General features: G+C 35.0%; 1 protein-coding gene across 6 annotated transcripts in view; it reads right to left on the bottom strand.

Moving 5' to 3' along the window:
• The window catches only part of HERC4 (HECT and RLD domain containing E3 ubiquitin protein ligase 4), a 139001-nt gene that overhangs the window by 8789 nt on the left and 105346 nt on the right, over positions 1–24866 (bottom strand). For 4 of the 6 annotated variants that reach the window (XM_030335259.1, XM_030335260.1, XM_030335261.1 and 1 more), the window contains 7 exons: positions 23950–23973; positions 21387–21485; positions 18360–18527; positions 17984–18127; positions 5658–5824; positions 4952–5018; positions 2478–2560 (listed from right to left, as the gene is read on the bottom strand). In XM_030335259.1, the coding sequence (XP_030191119.1) occupies positions 2478–2560; positions 4952–5018; positions 5658–5824; positions 17984–18127; positions 18360–18527; positions 21387–21485; positions 23950–23973 (752 nt within the window). The remainder of the gene's footprint in view (positions 1–2477; positions 2561–4951; positions 5019–5657; positions 5825–17983; positions 18128–18359; positions 18528–21386; positions 21486–23949; positions 23974–24866) is intronic. The other 2 variants (XM_030335262.2, XM_032595206.1) reach the window with 1 other exon arrangement.

Raw genomic sequence — 24866 nt, 5'->3', positions numbered from 1 at the left:
ATTTACTGAGCACGTACATGTGCTAAGCACTATTTTAAGCACCTTAAAATTATTGCCTCATTTAATCCTCAAAATAACTCCAAGAAATAGGTACAATCTATCATCCCATTTTACAGAAAAGGAGACTGAGGCATGGAGACATTGACTAATTTACCTACAGTTACACAGTTACTAAGTAGCAGAACCAGAATTAGAACTATTTGAATAAAGCTCCTGGCAACAGCCAATAAGCTAGCTTTGTCTAAAGAATTGTAACACCATAGAAGAGAACAAAGCAGTTCTCTGTCTTGTTCCTTTCCATTAGAAATTCCTGATATCTGAAGGCAAATAAACTTAACTTTTCGCTATTACTTCTGATATTTACCTTCAAATTTCAACAACATAGTTATGTTATTCCTTAATTTTCAATTTTAAATATAATCTAATGAACTGAATACCTATTGTGGAAGGTGAGGATTTACCTTATTTTTAATTATCCCTCTCTCACTTTGTTACCCCTAAAGCTCCCATTGTAACAATTTTTGGCTCACTGTTCACTGTTGACATTTTTATGATCATAAATATCGCTCACAATTTAGTTGGAATATTTTATTACCTGCCTTTCCTTAAAAAGAACTTTTGTTTGGGGCACCTGGGTGGCTCAGTCGGTTAAGCGTCCGACTTCGGCTCAGGTCATGATCTCATGGGTCCGTGGGTTCAAGCCCCGCGTCAGACTCTGTGCTGACAGCTTAGAACCTGGAGCCTGTTTTTGCTTCTGTGTCTCCCTCTCTCTCTCTCTGCTCCCTCCCTCTTGCCTCTGTTTCTCTCTCTCAAATATAAACAAACATTAAAAAATTTTTAAAAAAACCACAACTTTTCCTTCCCTTAATTTGCTACTTCATCCCTCACTTTAACAGAAATGTCAATCTCTTTAGATTCATTCAACTACATAAGGGAGCAAAAGCTGCATTTTTCTCCTGGAGACAGCCCTCCTGGAGCCTCCATCCTCTTGATCTAACCCACATCGGCTGCTTTTTCCTAAACCTTCTACACACTGCTGTTCCTGCAGAAGAAATCCTCTGCCTCTCTTCTGGATTGGATTGTATTTTTTTTTTTTTTTTTTGATCCCGTGTCTTTCTCTTTCTTGGTTTAATTCCTTGTTTTGGTAGAACACATCCTCCTGTAACTTCCTGAGAAAAATGCACTGGAAGTAGATTCTCTGAGACTCTGGATGCCTGGAGATGTTTTTATATACATGCACATACTTGACAGTTCTGATACAAAATTCTAAGTTAAAAAATCATCTTTCCCCAGAATTTTGATCTCCCAGCTTCAGTGTCATTCTTTAGAAAAGTTCGAGGTTATTCTGGTTCTTTTTTGTATATGGTCAGTATATTTTTTTTTCCTGGAAGGTTTTAGGAATCTTTATTCTCCTAGGATTTTGAAAGTTCTCTTTTGCCTTAGTATGTCTTTTTTTTTTTTTTTAAACTTTCCATGCTTTCAATTTTAAAGGCATGTCTTTTAAGAAAGCATGTCATTCTGTTCTGGCAAGTTTTTTGGTACCATTTATTTGACAAATGTCTTTCAGTGATTTTTTTTTCAATTTTTAATTCAACTTTTTTGAATTTTAAGTCAGTAATTTTTAATCTATATCATTTTAAGAATACTGATTTCATTTTCTTTTGAAGTTTTCTTCTTCATCCTGCATTGTTTCTGTTTCCTTGGCATTCGATGGTTTTGGTTTTTCCTTAAACGTCCATCGATCTTTGGCTATCTACTCATACTTAAAAGTGAGGCAGTTTACCCAAAGAATCCTCCAGCACACAGTGCCAAAGAGAGGGAACTGTAGACTCAATCTACTTGTTTTCAGTATGCCTCTTACCCTTGGTTGTGCCTAACTGTACTCAAATCTAAAGTATCCCTTTCCCCCAGCGCCTCCCCCGCCCTTCAAAATATCCAAAGTCCCTTTAGTTCAATCTCTCCAGAAGGTAAATTTCCAATCTTCTGCCTAGACCAGAAAGGGAAGTTGCCAGGCTATTGTAGTGCTAATGAAAATGGGTAAATGGGTTTTTAACTGCTTTTTATAACAGCAATCTTTCTATTTCCAGCATTCCCTAAGCCCAATATACTTTCTAACATTTTTATTCTCAATGCCTGAGCCGCAGTTAAGCAATATAAAAACTGGCTGCCTTCTTGACTCCTTCCTATGTTGCAACTGTCTCTGGTTGACCAGTTAGTTAGTTACTCCTGTTCTCTAGCTTCCAAAAATGGGTTTCTGTTGTCTCCTCTCCCTTCTCTTTGTTTTGGTTATGATCTTTTATTTCTTTATTAATGTCTTAAAGAGATTTCAGGAACAAAAGGCAGTTACTTCCTTACTAACCATTCAAAAAGTAAGTTTTACCTGAGTAAAAACTTAAGACTGTGACAGGTTTCTATATACAGAAGAAAATGCCTACGGAAAGTTATTACTACCACTGATGCTGCTATAATTCACTTACCGATTTTGTTTGTTAACAGCTGTGTCTGCACCATTTAGAACCAGCTCTTTCACTTCTGTTGCACCAAAGTTTTCAACTGTGATCTATTAATTTAAATTTTTAAAAAAAGTCAATGTCAGACTCAAAACTTATTAGATTTTAATAACCTATTATTATAGTCTACCTTTCTCTCATTAAATATAAGAATAAAGCTGAGGTAAAATTCTGTGACTATCATAAGCTTATTTGTGAATTCTAAATAAAGCCACACTAGAAGTTTTCATCCTCCGTAGTAGTGTGAAATCCTACTGTGACTAACTACAAATTACCAAATGTTTGGTTAGTTTAGAACAGGAAATGGAGTATTTATTATGTGTAAGACTTTAGAACAATCACTACAGGAGTAAAATATCAGAAAGGATGTTTTCCTTGCACATATAACAGAATACAGGTGGTCAAAATGTATGCAGCCTAGACCTGCCATGCATTCTTCTCACTTGACAGCTCCTACTCTTCTATTCCTGTCTTGTTTGCATTCTTGATCATACATGGTTTTTCCAGTATGCACGATTTGGTTTATAAAGATAGCTGGTTATTTTGAAACTTTTTATTTGCTTTACTAGTCTGCTAATTTTCCTATAAGTATTACCATTCCCACCTTTGTATCTTTTCTCCTTCTATTCCCTCTTTTTGGAATATTATCCTCTTCTATGAAAACATTTTTTTTTTTTAGTACCTGCTATCTATAAAACATTACGGTGGGGTTGAGATGATAAGAGATGAATAAATCCCTGCTGTGGAATTTACTATCTAGTTAAGGAGGAGAAATGTGTTATATAAGCAACTTCTTAAAATAAATGCTGTAATAGAGACATAAACAAAATGCTATCAAACCACAGAGGAAAGAACACTCTCTAACTGGAGGAAGTATGAAAGACCTTGAGGAAGAAATATCCTTTGAAAAGCACCTAGAAGGATGAGTAGGGCCCTCAAAGATTGAGAGGGGATGGAATTTCTGACTGAGCATAGAGACTGGACAGGATACATATGACAGTAAATATCAAATTCTGAAAACGTATGGCCCTAAAAAACAGGAAGATAAGGTACATGAGAGAATACTGTGTGACATGATAAAACTTGCTATTAATGGAGGAATATAGTGTAAGTTACAAAGAAAGCCAGATTACAAATAAGACTCTGAAGCCCATTCTAAAGCTATTATTATGCAAGCAATAAAGACTCACTGAAAATTTCTGGAAAAGAAATGGCAGTGGGAAGAAATGTTTAAATTACCATAGTTCTTGAATATACTAAAGCATTCACAAACTTGGCATTGACAAATTAGAAATTATATTGCTTGGAACCCGAAGTTTCAGTCCATTGAGATAATCAATAAAAATTCAAAGATAATTGATTCTCTTATAAATGAAATTGAATTAAAGAATCAAACCACTGGGAAACCAACCATTCAACCATTATTTATTAAAATAAATTCACTTATTTCATTTTAGCCAAATTTTCTTAAAATTGTACTATGTGCCAATTCTTAAAATGATCAAGAAATGGGTAAACTTTTTTGACGGGGCACATCATTTTTTTGGAAAATTGTGGGATAGGAGAATATAGTATCTGTCAGATTTGACCACAAGATCATAAAGGGGACTATTTGGGGGAAAAACAAATACACAAAGTTTTTAAAAACAAAAAGAAAGAAGACCAAAGGCTTTACCATTTTCACAAGAGTCTAATTAACAACATTTAAACCATTCCATTCTGGAGTGCTTTCTCACAATCCTTGCTGATTTTCTCATCTTTAATTGTCAACTGGTCTACTTCTGCCAGATCCTTGTTTGTCAAGGGCTTTGCATGTGGATGGATAAGTTATTCAACATCCCTTTCACTAAATTAACAAAATTCTGTATCTTTGGTAAGATTTGCAATTTCTTTTTCTAAATATCATTCCAACGTATTTGCATTTGCACTGTGGTATGTCATTCAACAGTAAGGTAAATAGGCAAGGACAAATATTAATGTAAGCAGAAAGGGATGTCTGAGTAGGAATTAATCTTTTAAGTGGTAAGTTCATTACTGAATTTTCTAATGTACAGTAACTTTTGCTTCTCTAAAGCTTCTTGTAATTAACTGCAGACTCAAAAATGAATACTTGAATAAAGAGGTCTTCTTGTATTTGTAAAGATCTTTAACATAATGATAAAACACTAGGCTCTGAAGTCACAGACCTGGGTATAAATATTATTTCTGACATGTAATGACTGTTTTCAGTTTTCTTCATCTGTAAAATAAGGATAATACCAATCTCATAGGACTGTTATGAGGATTAAATGAAATAATGTACGTACTATGACTAGCAAACAGTTAATGCTCAATAAATGTTAGCTAAAGGGTTAAGAATTCCACTCGTCAACATAAAAAAAACAAAAACCATAAGGCAGGGATGAAGAATAATCAGGTTATTCTAGGTCTTTCCATCTTACCGTAAAATTAAGACAAAATGTTTCCTCGACATCATCTTCTGGATAATCCAGTAATTGTTGCATGCTTCTGCAAAACAATATACATTTTTCTTTGAGGTAAAACATTACTGGGTATTTTGACTGTTTTGCTTATGGATAAATATATATTTCTCATTCATTCTTGATAAAATCCTTTTATGAATCTGTACTCTTGTATTTGTTTCAGAATGGTAGATGTGTAATGGCAAGCTAATGAACAATTTTGAAGGAACAAATAAATCACTCTAAGGTTTTTATCTCTTCTAAATACAAAGGCCATGTGTCCAGCCATTTTTAACATTTGTTCTTATTCATATACAATTTTTATTCCATTTTATGTAATAAATAAGAAACTTTATGTATTCCAGCTAGGAATGAAAGTAATCAGAAGTCCAAGGTAAATCATTTAACTATTCTCAGGAAACATTGCCTTCCTAAGTTTATTATCTGATATTTGTAAAATATTGTTAAATTTCTAAAAATTTAGGGAATGGTTTTATACACAGAAGTCTTTCAGTAGAAAATTTTGATCTGGGTAACACCATGAGTTCTCCAATATGAGAAGGGTTTTTGTTTATTTTGGAAATTCAACAAGCACAAAATACAATTATTCCTAAAAGGAAAGCTTTCTGTACATTTCTCATTCTCTATTACCTACACTCCATCCTTGTCATTCTTTACAACTAACCTCCCAACATCAGGCACTAGTTCCTTCAAATCATCCAAGGATGGCTTCTTTTTCAGCAGTTTCTTATACAAAGCCAAAGGAAAATGGAGGTCCACAATAGTAAAATTATAAATTGCTAATCCACAGATAACACCAATCAAATGGAACAAATCACTATCTTCAAATGTCTAAAAATAAAAGAAAAAAAAAAGTAAAGACTATTTTCCAAGTTAAAATATTACATTATTTCTGATGACAAAAACATACACTTGTAGTAGAAAATTTTGAAGACACAGAGTAATGAATAACAAGAAAAAGCTTATTCTCAAGCATATCTCCCTGGGATAATATCAGTGTTAGTATTTCTACATTATTTCCATCAATATATTTTCTAAGACAAAATTAAGACCTTGCTAAAATCACAAGTGGCTTTTTCTCCCAGAAATATGAGCATTTCTACATCATTAAATTAATAAATGAAATGATTACTAGAACACTTAATCTGACTTAAATAATTATACATATTCAAAATTTCAAAGATTTAAAAGGCAAAAAGAAAATTAATAAATGCATGTAATCCATTCACAATGATTAAAAAAATTTCTTTACATATTTTCATCAACTGTAAATTCAAAAAATAATTTAAAAACATTATACTTAAGGTCTTCTCATTCTTCTAATCACAAGTATTTTATCATTAAATATTCTTCTAAAACATGATTTTTAATGGCTGCATATCGTACCACGGTCTGCAAAGTTAGCTATTTTACTACAGTTGGATTTTATATTATTAAAACATCAAAAACAACGCTTATTTCCCCTCATCTTTAGAGAAGCAACATATAGTAGCAGAAAATTCTGTGAGCATGACAGTTAAAGAGAAAAACATTTTTATCAGATTTGGGGCTCCACACCTGTTCATTCACTATCTGGCCTCAATGTTTTCAAAGACAAAAACAGTATTTATCTCATAAGGTTGTTGTGAGAATGAGATTAATGTATGTAAAATACTTGTAGCCCGGTTCCTGTAGCACACAGTAAAGGCACTATCAGTGTTAGTTATTCCAACTAGTTAGTGATATTCCAAATATGACGTGTATCATTTCTGCACAGTTTGGAATGTTTGTTTAGGAGAAATTCTAATTTGTAAGAAGAATCTCAAACTCAAATGATAGTTAAGCATAACCCCAAACTGTTTTCCTCCATACCTATTCCATTTACACTGACATTTGTAGTCCAAGAAAATGGCTATCTTTCCCCATTTTCATCTGTACACACACACAGACACATATTTCTATAGGAGTTAAAAAATGCAAACTTGTTTAGTATGTATTTTTGTCTGCTAGTGATACTGAAAATTAGGGATTTGTGTGTGTTTGTGAAATGCCTCTTTGTATACTTGGCCCATTTACTTTTTGGAGCTAGTGTTTTCTTATATATTTGTATTTGAATTCTTCATATTCTATGAGTATTATCCTATGTCATATCGGTTATATATATATATCCCAGTCTGCTATATACTTCTTAATAATCTTGTTTTTGTTATACATAAATGTCACAGTTTTTTCCAGTGGTCAAATTAGCCTTTTTCCTTTGTGATGTCCTATTCCGTGTTTAAGTTCAGAAAGTCCTTTTAGAACAGGACAGACCGAATAACATGTTAATATCTCTTCCTCCTGAAATCCCTCTAAACGTGAATAAAGGATTAAAATGGGCATAAACCCACAAGATAAAAGAGAATAGAAAAAATAGGGGAGGGTTTTAATATTACTAAAGAGATGATAATATTTCAAAATACGAAAAGTAGATGGTTAACTGTAGGCTGGTTAGTACTAGGGTGGTTAACTGATTCAGGAAGCTTAAACTGAAACAGGAGCTTAAGAGAAAAGCCAATGAAAAACAAGCTAATTTGTGCTTCACACTCAGGGAATGGAAGTAGCAAAAATACCTTTAAAGTCAAGTAGCCCTGCTAGCTCAGTTAGTAAAACATAAGACTCTGAAAGTCAAAGGTACTAACTACAGTAGTTGAAAACAGGATATGTGGTGAAAAGTCCCTTACCTTTCTGGAGACAATGAGCCAAAGTGGCTCTGGAATCTGAGACAGATGGTGCATTAAAAACAAAGGGATCAAAGGGTTCAAGGGGGTTAAGAGGTACAATCCTCCAATTATAAAATAAATAAGTCACACGGATATAAAGTAGAGCACAGGGAATGTAGTCAATAATATTTTAATAGCTTTGTATGGTGACAGATGGTAACTACACTTTGAGCACTGTACATACACTATGTACACTATGTGTACTAATGAATCACTATGTTACACACCTGAAACTAATATATATTTTATTGAATGTCAACTATACTTCAACTAAAAATGTAATTTAAAAAGTTAAAACAGGGGCTCCTGGGTGGCTCAGTTGGTTAAGCCTCTGACTTCAGCTCTGGTCATGATCTTGCAGTTCATGGGTTCAAGCCCTGCATTGGGCTCTGTGCTGACAGCTCAGAGCCTGCAGCCTGCTTCAGATTCTGTGTCTCCCTTTCTCTCTGCCCTTCCCCTGCTCATGCTCTGTTTCTCTCTAAGATAAATAAACATTAAAAAAAATTAAAAAACAAAACATAGAATACACATACAAAGAAACAAGTGGATCAAATGAAGGTATGCACAGTTAACAATGAGAAATCCCAGCTTCCCTTTCCAGTGTTCAGAACACTACTAGAACACTGGCAGCCAAATTGTAAATGTTGACAATTGATGGTTCTCCTTGAAACACCTCTACCTAATCACTCTATGAATGGTGATTGTAAATCATAAATGTATATACTCAAACTAGGTAGCTTTTCAGTGTCATATTCTTAAATGTGAATAAAAAGTCAAGGACCACAAGAAAAAGACAAAAGAAATAATTGTCTGGTATTCAAAAGTGTCCAGTATTCAACAAAAATTTATGAGACATGCAAAAAAAGAATATGGCCCATTCATAAGAAAAAAAAATTAAATATAAATTGTTGAGAAACACCCAGACACTGGATTTACTAGACAAAGACTTTTTACTGTCTTAAATATGCTCAAATAGCTAAAGGAAACCATGGGGGTGGGAAGTGGGGGGAGAGAACAGAAGAACAATGTCTCCTCAAATAGAGAGTATCAGTAAAGAAAGAGAAATTATGGAAAAGAACTAAAAATTCTGGAGCTGAAAAGTACAATAACTGAAACAAAAAATTCACTGCAGGGGTACAAGAGATTTGAGCAGGCAGAAAAAAGAATCCATGAACTTGAAGATAGGCTAATTGAGATTATCTACTTTGTTGAACAGCAGCAAGAAAAAAAATGAAGAAGTATGAACAGAGTCTAACAGATCTGTGGGATACCATCCAGTGTACCATCACATAGACAGGAGAGTCCCACAAGGAAAGGAGAGAGTGGGGCAGAAAGAATATATGAAGAAATGGTTAAAAATTTCTTAAATTTGATAAAAGACATAAATCTAACATCCAAGCAGCTCAACAAACTCGAAATCCACATCCAGACATATTTTAATCTAAGTGTTGAAAGTCAATTACAAAAAGAGTGTTGAAAGCAGCAAAAGAGAAGCAACTCATCACAGCAGGGCTCCTCAATAAGATTAATAGCTGATTTCTAATCAGAAACCATGCATATCAAAGACAGTGGAATGACACATTTAAAGAGCTGAAAGAAAAAACTGTCAAGCAAGAATTCTACATCCAGGAAATCTCAGATAAAGAAAAACTGAGGGAGTTTGTTGCTACTAGACCTTCCTTACAAGAAATGCTAAAGTTCAGTAGGCTGAAAGAAAAGGATGCCACACAGTAACTCAAAGCCATACAAAGAAAAGAACTCTGTTAAAGGTAGCTACACAAGTACATATAAAAGTTAAAATTATTATATTTTTGGCTCGCAACTCCCTTTTTTTCTATATATGGTTTAAAACTCAAACGTGTAAAATAAGTATAAATCTACATTAATAGGCATACAATGTATAAAGCTGTAGGGTGTGACAATAACAAAGAGGAAGGGACAGAGCTGTTTCAGGAGCAGAGTTTCTGCATAGTATGGAAGTTGGTATTAATTCAAACAAGATTGTTATAAATTTAAGGTGTTAATTGTAATCCTCAGAGCAACTACTCAGGGAAAAAAAATATGTATATATATATATACATACATATATATAGAGAGAGAGAGAGAGAACATATATGTATACATATATACATACATATATATATATATAGAGAGAGAGAGAGAGAGAGAGAGAGAGAAAGGGAAATGAGAAAAGAATCAAAAAAACACACTAGACAAAACAATCAATTAAATTTTTAAAAAAGACAGTAATGGAGGCACTGAAGAATAAGAGAGATATGACTTATAGGAAACAAACAGTAAAATGGCAGAAGTGCTTATCAGTAACAGCTTTAAATGTAAATGAATTAAATTCTGCAATCAAAAGGCAGAAACTAGCAGAACAGATTTTAAAAAACCATTATTCAACTGTAGCCAGTCCCTACTTTACAATGGTTCAACTTCCGATTTTTTTATTTTACAGTGGTGCAAAAGTGATACTCCACCAGTAGAAACCATTCTTCACATTTTAGATTTTGATCTTTTCCTGGGATAGCAATATGCACTATGTGCTGATCAGCGACAGTAAGCCACAGTTCCCAGTTAGCCATGCAATCATGAGGGTAAACGACCAATACACTTATAACCATTGTGCCCATACAACCAGCCTATTTTTCATTTTCAGTACACTATTCAATAAATTACGTGTGATATTCAGTATTTGGTTATGAAAGAGGCTTAAGATGATTTTGCCCAACTACAGGCTGTTCTGAGCATGTTTAGTATAGGCTAGGCTAAACTCCAATGTTTGGTAGGTTAGGTGTAGTCAATGCATGTTTAACTTACAAAATTTCCAATTTACGGTGGGTTTATTGAAACATAACTCGGGGCGCCTGGGTGGCGCAGTCGGTTAAGCGTCCGACTTCAGCCAGGTCACGATCTCGCGGTCCGTGAGTTCGAGCCCCGCGTCGGGCTCTGGGCTGATGGCTCAGAGCCTGGAGCCTGTTTCCGATTCTGTGTCTCCCTCTCTCTCTGCCCCTCCCCCATTCATGCTCTGTCTCTCGCTGTCCCAAAAATAAATAAACGTTGAAAAAAAAAATTTTTTTTAAAAAAAATAAATAAATAAATAAATAAAAAAAGAAACATAACTCCATAGTAAGTCTAGGAAGATGCTGTACATGCTGTCTACAAGCCTCACTTTAAATTCAAAGACACTAGATGGTGAAAGTTTGAGGGGTCCCCAGGTGGCTCAGCTGGCTGAGCATCAGACTTCAGCTTAGGTCATGATCGCGAGTTTGAGCCTCACATCAGGCTTGCTGTTGTCAGTGCAGAGCCTGCTTCAGATCCTCTGTCCCCCTCTCTCTGCCCCTCCCTCGTTTGTACTCTCTCAAAAAAAAAAAAAAAAAAAGTGAGAGTTTGAAAAAAATATGTCATGTAACTAGTAACCAAGAGAGAGATGAGTGGCTATACCAGTATCAGACAAAATAGACTTTAAATTAAAAATTATTACAAAAGATGAAGACATATTCTGATAAGCATCAATTCAAGAAGATGTAACATTTATAAATATATACATACCTAACAATACAGCTTCAAAATACACACAAAACTGACACAATTGACAGGAGAAATATGATTCTAAAATAATAGTTGGAGGCTTAATATCCCAATATTCAATATATCAATAATGGATATAACAATCAGAAGATCAATAAGGAAATAGAGGACCTGAACAACACTACAGAATGACCAGACTGAACAGACAGCTTGGAACACTCCATTCAATAACAAGAGAATACATTATTCTCAAACGCAAATAGGATATTTTCCAGGAAAGACCATATGTTAGGTCAAAAATTAAGCCTCCAAAAATTTTAAGTTTATTTATTTATTTTTGGGGGGGGGGGGAGGGAGGGAGACAGAAAATCCCAAGTAGGCTCCACACTGTTAGTGCAGAGTCCGATACAGGGTTTGAACCCACGAACTATGAGATCATGACCTGAGATGCTTAAATGACTAAGCCACCCAGGCGCCCCTCCTTCTGCCTTGTTTTTTTTTTTAATAGATTTATTTTTAAGTAATCTCTATACCCAAGTGGGGCTTGAACCCGGAGATCAAGAGTTGCAGCTCCACTGGACTGAGCCAGCCATGGACCCTCTATATTTCCTTCTGTTGTTGATTTCCAGTTTCATTCCATAGTAGTCAGAAAATTAATTTTTTATGATTTTAGTCTTTTTCAATTTATAGAGGCAATTTATAATTCCCAATCCGTAGGTAAATTTGTAGTTACAAACATATATATTAAAAAAGAAAATGGGTGGGGGGATGGGCTAAATGGGTAAAGGGCATTAAGGAAGACACTTGTTGGGAGTTATACATAGGGAATGAATCACTGGAATCTACTACTGAAATCACTACTGCACTATATGCTAACTAACTTGGATGTAAATTAAAAAATTTAAAAAAAAAGAAAAATATCTCAAATCAATAATCAAACTTCATACCCTAAGGAACTATAAAAAGAGCAAACTAAACCTGAAGCTAGTAGAGGGAGATAACAATAAAGATGAAAGTGGAGATAAATAAAATATAGGAGAGAAAAATACATAGAAGCAACAAAACTAAAAGTTGATTCTTTTAAAAAAGCAACAAAACTGACAAACCTTTAGTTAGAATGACCAAGAAAAAAAAAAGACTCACATTACTAAAATCAGGATTGAAAGTGGGGACATAACTATCATCCTTACAGAAATAAAAAGGATTGTAAGATAATACTATGAACAACCGTGTAACAAAATAGATAATCTAGATGAAATGGGCAAATTCCTAGGAACATACAAACTACCAAACTGACACCAGAAGAAAAAGAAACACAACCTGTAACAAGAAACTGAATCACTAATCAAAAACCTTCCAACAGGGGCACCTGGGTGGCTCAGTGGGTTAAGTGTCTGACTTTGGTTCAAGTTGTGGTCTCAGGGTTCTTGAGTTTGAGCCTCTGTCAGAGCCTAATTCTTGTTCTCTGTCTCCCTCTCTCTGACCCTCTCCTGTGTTTGCACTCTCTCACTCTCAAAAAATAAACATTAAATAAACAAAAAAACCTTCCAACAAAGAAAAGACTATGACCAGATTCTACCAAACATTTAAAGAATAATTGACACCAATTTTTCCTCTTCCAAGAAATGGAAGAGGGAATACTTTCTTTTTTTTTTTTTTTTTTTTTTTTTAGTTTTTTTTTTTTCAACGTTTATTTATTTTTGGGACAGAGGGAGACAGAGCATGAACGGGGGAGGGGCAGAGAGAGAGGGAGACACAGAATCGGAAGCAGGCTCCAGGCTCCGAGCCATCAGCCCAGAGCCTGACGCGGGGCTCAAACTCACGGACCGCGAGATCGTGACCTGGCTGAAGTCGGACGCTTAACCGACTGCGCCACCCAGGCGCCCCAAGGGGGGAACACTTTCTAACTCATCTGTGAGGTCAAATACCATGACACCAAATACCGACAAAGGCATCACAAACACCAAAAAGAAAACTATAGACCAGTATTCTTAATAAATAAGGATAGAAAAATCATCAACAGAATATTAGCAAACTGAATCCAGCAGCATATTAAAGTATTATATACCATGACCAAGTGGGCTTTATCTCAAGAACACAAGGTGGTTCAACATAAGAAAACGCACCAATGTAATACATCACATTAATGGAATGAAGGAAGGAAACCACATGATCATCTGGATGCACAAAAGCATCTGACAAAATACCACTCTCTTTCATGATAAATATACTCAACAAACTAGGCATAAAAGAGAACTTCCTTAACGTTAAAAAGGAATTTATGAAAAATCTAACATCCCACCAGATCAGGAAAAACAAAAGCATGTGCACTCTTACCAACTTGTATTTGACAGTGTACTGGAAGTTCTAGCCAGGGCAATTAGATGCAAGAAAAAGAAATAAGGGTATCTAAATTGGAAGGAAAGAAGTAAAATTAAATCTATTGCATTTGTGGATGCCATGATCTCGTATAAAGAAAATCCATCCACAAAACAATCTAGAGCTGATAAATGAATTTAGCAAAGTTGCATAATACAAGATTAAAACACAAAAAGTAATTGTATTTCTTTTAGTATCTGTGCTGCCAAAGCGAGCATAATCAGTTGTATTTCTATACCTAGCAGTGAACAAACCAAATATAAAATTTATACAAAGCTACAGTAAACAAATAGTGCTGTACTGACATTAAGGACAGATATATATATATATATATATATATCTCACTAGAATAAAAAACTAAGAGTCCAGAAATAAATCCATATTTATGCAGTCAATTAAATTTCAACAAGGGTACCAAAACCATTCAGTAAGGAAAGAACAGCCTTTTTAACAAATAATAGTGGGACAACTAGTTATTCACATGCAGAGAATGAAGCTGAACTCTTACCTCACACCATAGCCAAAAATTAACTCAAAATAGACCAAAGACCTATAACAGCTAAAACTGTAAAACTCTTAGAAGAAAATTCACAGGTTAATCTGCATGACTTTGCAATAGTCATGGGTTCTTAGTTATGACACCAAAAGCACATGCAACAAAAGAAAAAAATACATAAATAAGACTCCAACAAAATTTAAAACTTTTGTGTGCAAAAAGATATTATCAAGAAAGTGAAAAGGCAACCATAAAACGGGAGAGAATATTTGCAAATCACATATCTGATAAGAGTCCAGTATCCAGAATATACAAAGAACTCTTCAAACTCAACAAAATGACAATCTAATTTTAAAATGAGCAGAGGGCTTAAAAGACATTTTGCTAAAGAATGTGACAAATCAAACACATCAACTAGCCATTAAGGAAATGCAATTTAGTACCCCAGCACTTCATACCCACTATACTAATAAGAAATATATATAAATAAAAAACATTTTTGAAATACAGAACTTAAAAAAAAGGAAAATAGCAAATGTTGCCCACGAAGTAGAGAAATTGGAATCCTCACATACTGCTGATGGGGAGGTAAACAGTTTGGTGGTTCCTTAAAAAGTCAAACTGAATTATAATATGACCTAGCAATTCCACTCCTAGGAATACACCCAAACTAATTGCAGTGTGCAAACAAAAACTTGCACATAAATGTTCATAGCAGCATTATTCAGAGCATTTTACCAAAAGAGGTAAATAGCCCAAATGTCTATTGACTGATGGATAAACAAAATGAGGTATATTCATACAAATGAATATTATTCAGTTAAATGGAACGAAGTACTGATATGTGGTACAGCATGGATGAACCTTAGAAGCATGCTAAGTGAAAGAAGCCAGCCACAAAAAGCCACATATTGTACAACTTCATTTATAGCAAATATCAAGAAAAGACAAATCCACAGAGACAGACAATAGAGTAGTGGTTATCAGGGGCTGGAGGGAGAAGGAAATGAGGAATAACCGCTTAATATGTACAGGTTTCCTGTTGAGGTGATGAAATGTTCTGGAACTAGAAAGTGGTGCTGGTTGCACAACACTGTGAATATACTAAATGCCACTGAATTGTACATTAAGAAAACTCCTAAAATGGTGAATTTTGTTATGAATTTTACTTCATTAAAAAAAGTTTTTAAAAGAACAGATAGCCTTCTGCCTTCTCCCTCTCCTGGTCAGGACTGAGGTTTAGGGTAATACACTTACTCTGAGGTAGTGGTCCAGTATGTCTAGGGCTGAGCTTTCAGCCAGTGTAGCAAGAAGAGCGACTACATACAGGGTAGATTAAGTAAGTATCTTGAAGATGATAGCTATGAAGTTTCTCACTGGTGATTTAAGTCACATAAAATGGACAAGAAGGCTAGAGTAAACTCTATGGTGTCTGCATAGTATAGAGATATCAGTATGATCTCACAGTTAGAAACCATACATATGTTGGAAATCATGAGATGTGTACATATGTGTACACACATATGTGTGTACATACACATAGTTCCTAACTCTGTCTGCTGAGAATGTGAAAGCAATGACTATCTGGTAGCAGTTGAGTACACTTAGCATTCAAAGCACGATTTCTGAATACTATTTCCATCTGAAGAAGCGAGGGCTTTTAAGGAGAAAAGGCTAATGCTAGAGCTGGGGTAAACACATGAAGAGCCTATAACATTTATTGTACCAAATGTAAAGAATAATTAAGGAAAAATTGGGACACACCAAAAGTACACAAAAGAGGAACCAGTTCAACAGGGCTCCCATTGGTGAAATCAAGATAAACTGAAAAGATCTCACAGAGATCCACAATAAACCTTGTTAAGACTGCCCCACCCCTGGTCTCAAAACATTACCTCTCTGCAGAACTGAATGAAGTCCCACAGAACTCTCTGTGTTCCTAGCAGGACAGGCCTCCACCCCATATACCCTCTTAAATTCTATCTACCATACCATTAACAAACTACCCCACAAGACCAAGCCAAGAAGGAGACTGTAATTCAATCAGATTACCCACCTACCTCAAAGGTCATCAGGACTACTCCACCATGTCTTACATGTCTGTTTCTCAACATAGGAAGCCTCAAACTCACAGGTTATCCCTAATCCCATCTTATGTGGCACCGTACAGGCCCTAAAATCTGACACAATCTTACAACTATCTTTGCTCCACTAAACGCTTTCACTGTTTGCCCTGGAACTCACAATCTATCATTTGGAAAATTGCCCATATCCTAAAATTCTATCCAAATTTTCCTTCCTCTTTTGTAAATGAAGAAGACTGTCTTCTGAGGACACTATTTCCCCTGTAGCTCTCATAAATGGTGTCTGTTTTCTCTTCCAACCCTTCATACGATCCGGCATAGAAGTTAAGTCTCCTGGCTCTTCACTCCTTCCAGGTCTCCTTCCATTTGCCTTCTTAAAACCCCCAGCTAAAAAACAGGGCAACTGCATATAACCCTGCTACTGCACTGCTCTCTATTATTTGTACAGCTCTCCTGGGAGTATACTCAAAGGACAAAAAAAACAAAAAAACCCTGCAAAAACAAGTTAAAAAAAAAAAAAAGAAACAACTATTTTCAGCTTTTATCATGATACTGGTGGTAATGTTGGTACTGTTAGGCAGCAAATGTAGAGTTTTGGAGTATTTTTTCATACCAAGTACACCAGATAGTAAGGAAGCTACGAAAGAGTAATAAAGTTGTATCAAAAGAACTCAGATGCCAACTTGCAGAGCTCTCCCTAGACAAAGATAAGATAATATGAGCATCAATAAAGATAATAATAACTATGATGGACTAAAAACATCAAATATGTTTAAATCCATGAAAACAAAACTGAAAAAATAAATTGTCATCACTGGAATATGCCAATGAACAGATTCATTCTTTTGAAAAATTGTTAACTACAGAGAGAGAATCCATTCCCATATGAATTGTACTACTAAGGAACCAAAAACTACATAGAGGGAAATTTCTCTGTATAGAAGTACCCAAGCCAATAAAATGAAAAAGAAATGTTAGAGTAGCACCATTTTGCAACCCCTAATAAATTAATGAGACACTGATCATCAATGACTGCTAATATCACAAAGGATAGTCAGCCTCCTGAAATATGAATAAATAACACATCAAGGTTTTTAGAACCAATAGTAAAATATTCTATTCAAAATTCTTTCAACTCATTCTACAAACTGAACCATCCGTCATTTATACTCTCTAAACCAAGGGGCAGTGAACTTTCTGTAAGGGAAAAGATGGTAAATATTTCAGGCTTTGTTGATAATACAGTCTTTGTCTTAACTACTCAACTCTGCCTCTCCCAGCTGTAGCTAGAAAGCAGCCATGAACAACAGGTAAAAAAGTGGGCATGACTTTATTTACAAGAACATGTGCTGGAAAGAACTTAGTTTATGGACTGTAATTTACTGCGTAGTTACCTCTGCCCTAAACGATAAGTTAGAAAAATCAATGATTGCTACTGATAAATTAATTCTTCCCAGAAGAGAAGTTAATCTGGTAATAATTATTCAATCCTAAATCTAAATCAGCAGAGAGAAAGGTCATCATTCTCAGGCTGACCATTCCTTTATTTTGCTAACTGGAAATGTGTGGGAAGCATTAATGTGTTCTGACGACTTTGAGTCCAAAAGTTTGTAATTTTTCAAATTGTGGTAAAGCAGATCTCTGAATAAAATGTTAGGAATTCTGTAATAACTCTTATTTACTGAGTTAACTTGACACATGTAGGTATACATACATAGGTATATACATAGAAATAATTTAGATGGTTGGACTTCACCTTATCAGAAAACCAAATGAGCCTGGAATCTTCATAATACCTAAACATGCCATATTTAGGATCCAATAATTCCCTCATGATGAGCAAGAAAAATTCTTTGCGTACTCCTCCTGCATCAACAGCATCTTCTCCAACAAATATAACCTAAAATAGCATAATGCAAACACTGAATGTAAAGAAATGGAAGTATATTCTGGAGAGCCCATAACGTGTAATTTATTACAATAAATGCTCAGCAATTAACAGTTTAAAAAAATTTTTTTAGGTTTTTAAATAGTTTTATTTATTAAGTTTCAAAGATACATTAAAAACAGAAAAACTTTAAACGTATTTTCTGAATAAAGTCCCAATTATATAATAGAAAATGTCAAATTACCTTGAGTGGCTTTTTGTAGTCTATATTCTTTGTTTTCCTAAGGACTTCCATTGCATCTCCTACAATATTTTCTCTGCGCACAACTAGAATTAAGCAGGGATTCACAGATTCAATCACCGGGAGAAAAAGAGAGGAGACATTCTGTCTATGGGCCTGGTCAATAGCCATCTAGAAAACAAAAGATTAAAATTTTAATACAATGCTATAAAGAAACTAAGGTGACTGGGTAAGCTAACTTCTACCTATTAATTATAATCCTAGATTTATAAGTCCTATAATAGTTCCTATGCTACTTAATTCACATAACACCTAACACAGTATCTAATAGAGCATAAGAACTTAATAAACTGTATTCTCAGCATAATGAGTGTCCTATTGAATGTTTTTTTTAATGTTTTAATTTTAGAGAGAGGGAGACAAAGAGAGAGGGACAGAGGATCAGAAGTGAACTTTGTGCTGACAGCAGAGAGCCCAATGCAGGGCTCAAATTCATGAACCGTGAGATCACGACCTGAGCCAAAGTCAGACGCTTAACCTACTGAGCCACCCAGGCGCCCCTTGAATACTTTTATACTAATGTATAGCTAATGATACCATTATGCAAGCATGGAACTATAATAATATGGTAAATCTAAACACTGCTATTTCTCAAAAGATAAGCGGGATGAAGAGTGAGGAGAAAAAGAAAACAGCATTAAAACAACCTCAAATGAGAATAAGAACAGCCTGGCTGAGGAGTTATTATAGAAATTCATTTAGTAGGGGCGCCAATGTGGCTCAGTCTGTTAAGCATCTGGCTTTTGATTTCGGCTCAGGTCATGATCTCACAGTTCATGAGTTTGTGGGATGGAGCCCTGTGTCAGGGTCTGCACTGCCAGCACAGACCTTGCTTGGGATCTCTTCCTCTCCCTCTGCCCCTCCCCCCAGCTCGTTCTGTTCTCTCTCTCTCACGAATAAACATTAAAATAAATAAATAAATAAACATAAAAAAAAAAGGAATATAGAAGAGTGATCACCATGTTCACAAACCAAGCATTTGGCCTTCACCATTTAAAGCCTTTGTTCATTTCCTATGGTTTTCCCAGTGTTCTTATTCTAAAATGGAATGTACTATGTATTAAAAGCATGCGGTGATTATTGTTTTAAGAAAGACCATCAAAAACTCATTCACCAGTTGTTAGTATAAACCCTACAAAAATATTTCTCCTGGATGCGCCTGGATAGCTCAGTCAGTTGAGAGACCAACTTTTTTTTTTCCCTAATGTTTATTCATTTTTGAGAGAGAGACATAGCACGTGTCGGGGGGGGGGGGGGGCGGGTGTAGGGCAGAGAGAGGGGGAGACAGAATCCGAAGCAGGCTCCAGGCTCTGAGCTATCAGCACAGAGCCCGGTGTGGGGCTTGAACCCACAAACTGTGAGATCATGAACTGAGATGAAGTCAGATGCCCAACCAACTGAGCCACCCAGGCGCCCCAGGAGACCAACTCTTGATTTCAGGTCAGGTCATTAAACCAGGGTGGTAGGATCAAGCCCTGCACTGGGATCCACACTGAGTGGTGAGCCTGCTTAAGATTCTCCCTCTTGGGGCATTTCTCAGTTTCAGCTCAGGTCACCATCTCACATTTCGTGAGTCTGAGCCCCAATCGGGCTCTAAGCTGACAGCATGGAGCCTGCTTGGGTTTCTCTCTCCCTCTCTCTCTGCCCCTCCCCCACTTGTGCTGTCTCTGTCTCTCTCAAAATAAGTAAATAAACTTAAAAAAAATTTATAAAATTTTTTTAAAAAATTAGCCTTAAAAAAGAACAAAGATTCTCGCTCTCTCTCCCTTTGCCCCTCTTCCCTGCCTGCGTATACATGTGCTTACTCTCTCTAAAAATAAAATGTGTATTATTTCCTCTAATGATGAAAATGGATATACGCACATATGTAAAATTCCCCCTAGTGTTTATTATTTAAATATCTAGAGGCATTTAAAATACCAAAGGCATTTATTTTAAAGGAATGAAAACAGCTATCAAAATTGGGGTGGGGTGCTGATAATTTTTTAAAGCATTTTTAGATTTTAAGAGCTCAAGCTTTCTTCTTACCCTTTTCCTAGTCCTTAGCCTCTATAGTCTGATATTCTATACTAGAAAATAAAACTCAAAACCTTTTTAAATTTACAGGCTCAAAAGATACAGCACATCTACTATAGTTCTTAAAATGATAATGTAAGTTAGTTAAAAAAAAAAAACCCTCATTATAAATGAAAAAATGTTCAACATAAAACAGAGCAGATTGGGGGAGAAAGGAGATGGAAGAGCAGGAGACGACCAACCTCAGGAAAATGTCTTACTTATTACTAACACTTTCTTCAAGGAAACTTCATATCCTCCCCCTAACAAGTGATCAAATACCTCTTACTTTAACATCACATCACCTCTGGTTACTTCCATCTTTTACCAAGTATATAAATATGGAATACATAATGAAGCAAGATTTGAAACAAACCCAAGTTTATCAAGTAAGCTAATAAAACTGTTTATAAAGATTACATATTTCTACAATGAAAGATGTTTATACCATTTTTTAGATATAAATGATTAAAAGCTAAACTATTCTATTTTCATTTAAATATATATAAGCCTTCATAATAGTACACTTGTCACATGCAATTATAAGGTACATTTGCAAAGGTACAGAATGTTCCCAAAGATTACAGATTATAGGCAAACTTCAAATATTTACTTTTTTAAAAAAAATGTTTTATTTATTTTTGAGAGAGAGAGAGAGAGAGAGAGAGAAAACGAGGGGGGAAGGGGCAAAGAGGGAGACACAGAATCCAAAGCAGGCTTCAGGCTCTGAGCTGTCAGCACAGAGTCTGATGTGGGGCTTGAACCCACAAAGTGCAAAATCATGACCTGAACAGAAGTCAGATGCTTAACCAACTGAGCCAACCAGGTGCCGCAACAAATATTTACTTTTTAAAAACATTACAGAAACAATTCCAAAACCATTCTCAAGTCAGTTGGTATTAAACTATATCTTACCTGCATCTGTAAGACTGCATCTGTTTGTAACAGAGTAGTTTTTGCTTGGGCATCAAATACAAATGGATATGTGCAGATTGTAACAGGAATATCTGCCAACTGGAAATAAAATTAACTTATTAGAACAAACTGATTTGTGATATATTTTTTGTAGGTACTGTCATTTCTTTTAAAGCTGATCATATTCTTGGTTTATTCACCTGTATGTTATCCAGGAATTATAAATATTGTGCTTCCTTTCAAATATGGAATTTTTACTGATTATCAGATGAGGCACTGGAATAACCCCCATTCTCAATAACCTCAATTTTAGGAAGGAATTATATACTTGAAAGTACATACAATTGTAAATTACAAGGATCTTTTGCTTAACATGTATTAACTTCAAGATTCAGTGAATTAGGAGGCAAATATATCTTAAAAGTTGGGGGCTCCTATGTTAAATACATTACCCAGTTCTAGAGAACTCAGGGCTACTCTAGCAACTGAGGCCAATGATAAGCAATCTGCTTATTCATTCATTCAACAGTTATATACTGCATGCCGTTAGGGTACTAACACTATTGTAAGTCAACAATCTTTCATTCATTTAACCTACAAAATAAGTACCATGAAGTACCATTATTTTCTGTCAATCTTTAAAGCTGAGAAACCGGATTATTACCATTATCACACATTACCCACCTTACAGACAATTATTTAACCTAGCAAGTAATACAGTGATTGATTGCTAAGTATTTTAACAATGCAGAAAAATACAAAGATCTATGAACTTCTAGTCACAGATTCTTGCAGTCAAAGGAGGCCGTATACCTACCATCTACCCAATAAGGCAATGTTTTTGTGTCAGCCCTGAAACGGAGACCCTGCTGTAAGGTTTCTAGTGAAGACTTTCAATACACCATGAAAAAAATCCACTTCTTATGTGCTTAGGAAGTTCTTCTTATTAAGTCTGAATCTACATTCATAAACATCACTATGCATTACTTTGTTTTGTATTGCAATCTTCATTGCAGGGAAGCCTATATGGTTTAAAATATTTCAAGTGCCCATGCTCTCTCTAAATTGTCTTTTTTCCATAGTAAACATTCCCAGTTTTTCCAGCCATTCTGACAATACTATGGTTTCCAGCCCTTCTGCATCTCGACTGCCTTCTTTTAAATGTATTTTAATTTATGTAAGTCTCTCTTAAAAACAAACAAAATAATCTAACAGGGCCGAATCAGTACAGAATACAATGAGACTATCAACTCTTTGTTGTCAACATGTAAGACAGCATCGTGGGTTATATTAACCTTACAGTAAATTATCATTTTTTGTTATTTTTCATATGACAATTTTTACCTTGATCCTGTATTTGTGTCACTACCTATTGATGGTAGAATGTCATTTCACGATTCTGAAATTTAAAACTACCAAAATGATTTCTCAGGTCCCTTTTGGTTTCAAAAGTCTATGATTTCATAATTTTATGTGCTATTTCTATGTGAAGATAAGGAAGCAAACAATATTAGGCCTATAATATAAAGTTAATTCTAAATGCTTCACTGGTTCAAGTCCTGGGAAAAATGCAAAACAAAACAAGAAAACCTGAAGTCTATAATGAAAGTATAAAAGAAGTATAACAATTCCAAGTATTAAAAAGGTTATTCAGGTTTGTTGGTAATCTAAACCAAAGTGCTAAAACTTTATATGCTAAGACAGTATATTATACAAAGTGAGGAAGATGACCATACTGAGTTTATTTAACTTTATGATGATCATTTTGAGTATTAATTATTAGCTTAAAATTGAAGATCATTTTAGTTCTATAAAATATTTTTTGCCTTACTGGGTAAGCATTTGTCAGATTTTAAAAGTTTGCTTTTTTATATTACAAAGGACATGTGTTAATTTTATACTGGAAGACTTTAGGAGGGTAGAATTATTTTAAAGCAAATATTGTTGGGGTGCCTGGCTGGCTCAGTCAGTACAATATGCGACTCTTGATCTCAGGGTTGTGAGTTTGAGTCCCACATAGGGTGGAGAAAATAAAATCTTAATTAAAAATTATTTTTTTATTTTAAAAATAGAAATCTTTTTTTTTTTTTTTTTTTTTTAAGAGAGAGAGAGTGGGGGAGAGGGGCAGAGGGAGACAGACGGAAAGAATACTAAGCAGGCTCCATGCTCAGAGCGGAGCCTGACGTGGGCCTCAATCCCACAACCCAGGGATCATGACCTGAGCTGAAACCAAGAGTCAGACATTCAACCAACTGAGCCATTCAGGCAGCCCCAAAATAAAATTAAAAAATAATAATAAAGCAAATATTGTTAAAAGGCATCATACAAGTGTAATGATAACTAAAACAGAGGTTTTAATTTTCTTCAAAAAACTCCGTTGAAATGTTATATAGGACAACTCCTATATAGTCATTAAAAAATTTTATATATATGGATAGATAGCTATATCTACCTATCTATATATAAATTTATCAAACTAAACAGGAAACTTGCTCTCCTATTACTTAAGATAAAACAGAGTATATCTTACTCTGAACATGAGACTTTATTACACCAAACTTACCTCAGTTAATCCATGGTTGACATCCTAAGACAGCAGTGCAGAACGTAACAGTAATGAGGAAAGAGCAATGTTAGTGTCCAAATTTAACTATTTCTATTCAAAGTAGCATTTCATATATTTTGCTACAGAATACTGAATTAATGAAGTAGACCAAAATATACCTACAACAAAACTTACCCTTTCCATGTGCATCTTATATATCTATACCTATAAAACTAAGACCTTTCTTTCATGTATCTTGTGGTCATAAAATTATCAAGGCTTGAACATAATGAAATTTGGCTTTAGCAACTAAGCACCCCAATTGGAGAATTTAGGTAAAATGCGGAAACTAATCCTAAATCCTAAGCTTGGTCTTGAAGAAGTCATTTTATGTCTTAGTTTCTCCACCTGGAAAATGGAGAAAATATTCCCCAACTTCTCCCCAAGGACTTGGTTAAATCTTGACAAAATGCTTGGAAAGTATTTAGCATATTAAAATACTATATGGAAACCAAGTGAAGAAAATAAGCCATTAAATGTTTTTACTTGTCAGAAATAACGAACAAAAACTTAGGATATCTTACATTAAGGATTCTTTAACACTGAATTAGCTTAAAACTGAAAGTACAAAGGGGCGCCTGGGTGGCTCAGTCGGTTAAGCATCTGACTTCTGCTGAGGTCATAATCTCGCAGTCCATGAGTAGAGCCCCGCATCGGGCTCTGGGCTAACAGCTCAGCTCAGAGCCCGGAGCCTGTTTCAGATTCTGTGTCTCCCTCTCTCATGCTCCTCCCCTGCGTGCACTGTCTCTCCCTCTCTCAAAAAATAAATAAACATTTAAAAAAAAAATTTGTTTTTAATTGAAAGTATAGGACAGGGTTTAGGAGTTGGTAAACAGAAAGAAAAAATGAGGAGAGAAAGAGAGATTTATGAAGGG

The sequence above is a fragment of the Lynx canadensis genome, chromosome D2, assembly GCF_007474595.2.
Source record: "Lynx canadensis isolate LIC74 chromosome D2, mLynCan4.pri.v2, whole genome shotgun sequence".
Taxonomy (NCBI): Eukaryota; Metazoa; Chordata; class Mammalia; order Carnivora; family Felidae; genus Lynx; species Lynx canadensis.
This window is presented reverse-complemented; position numbering and strand designations above follow the sequence as displayed.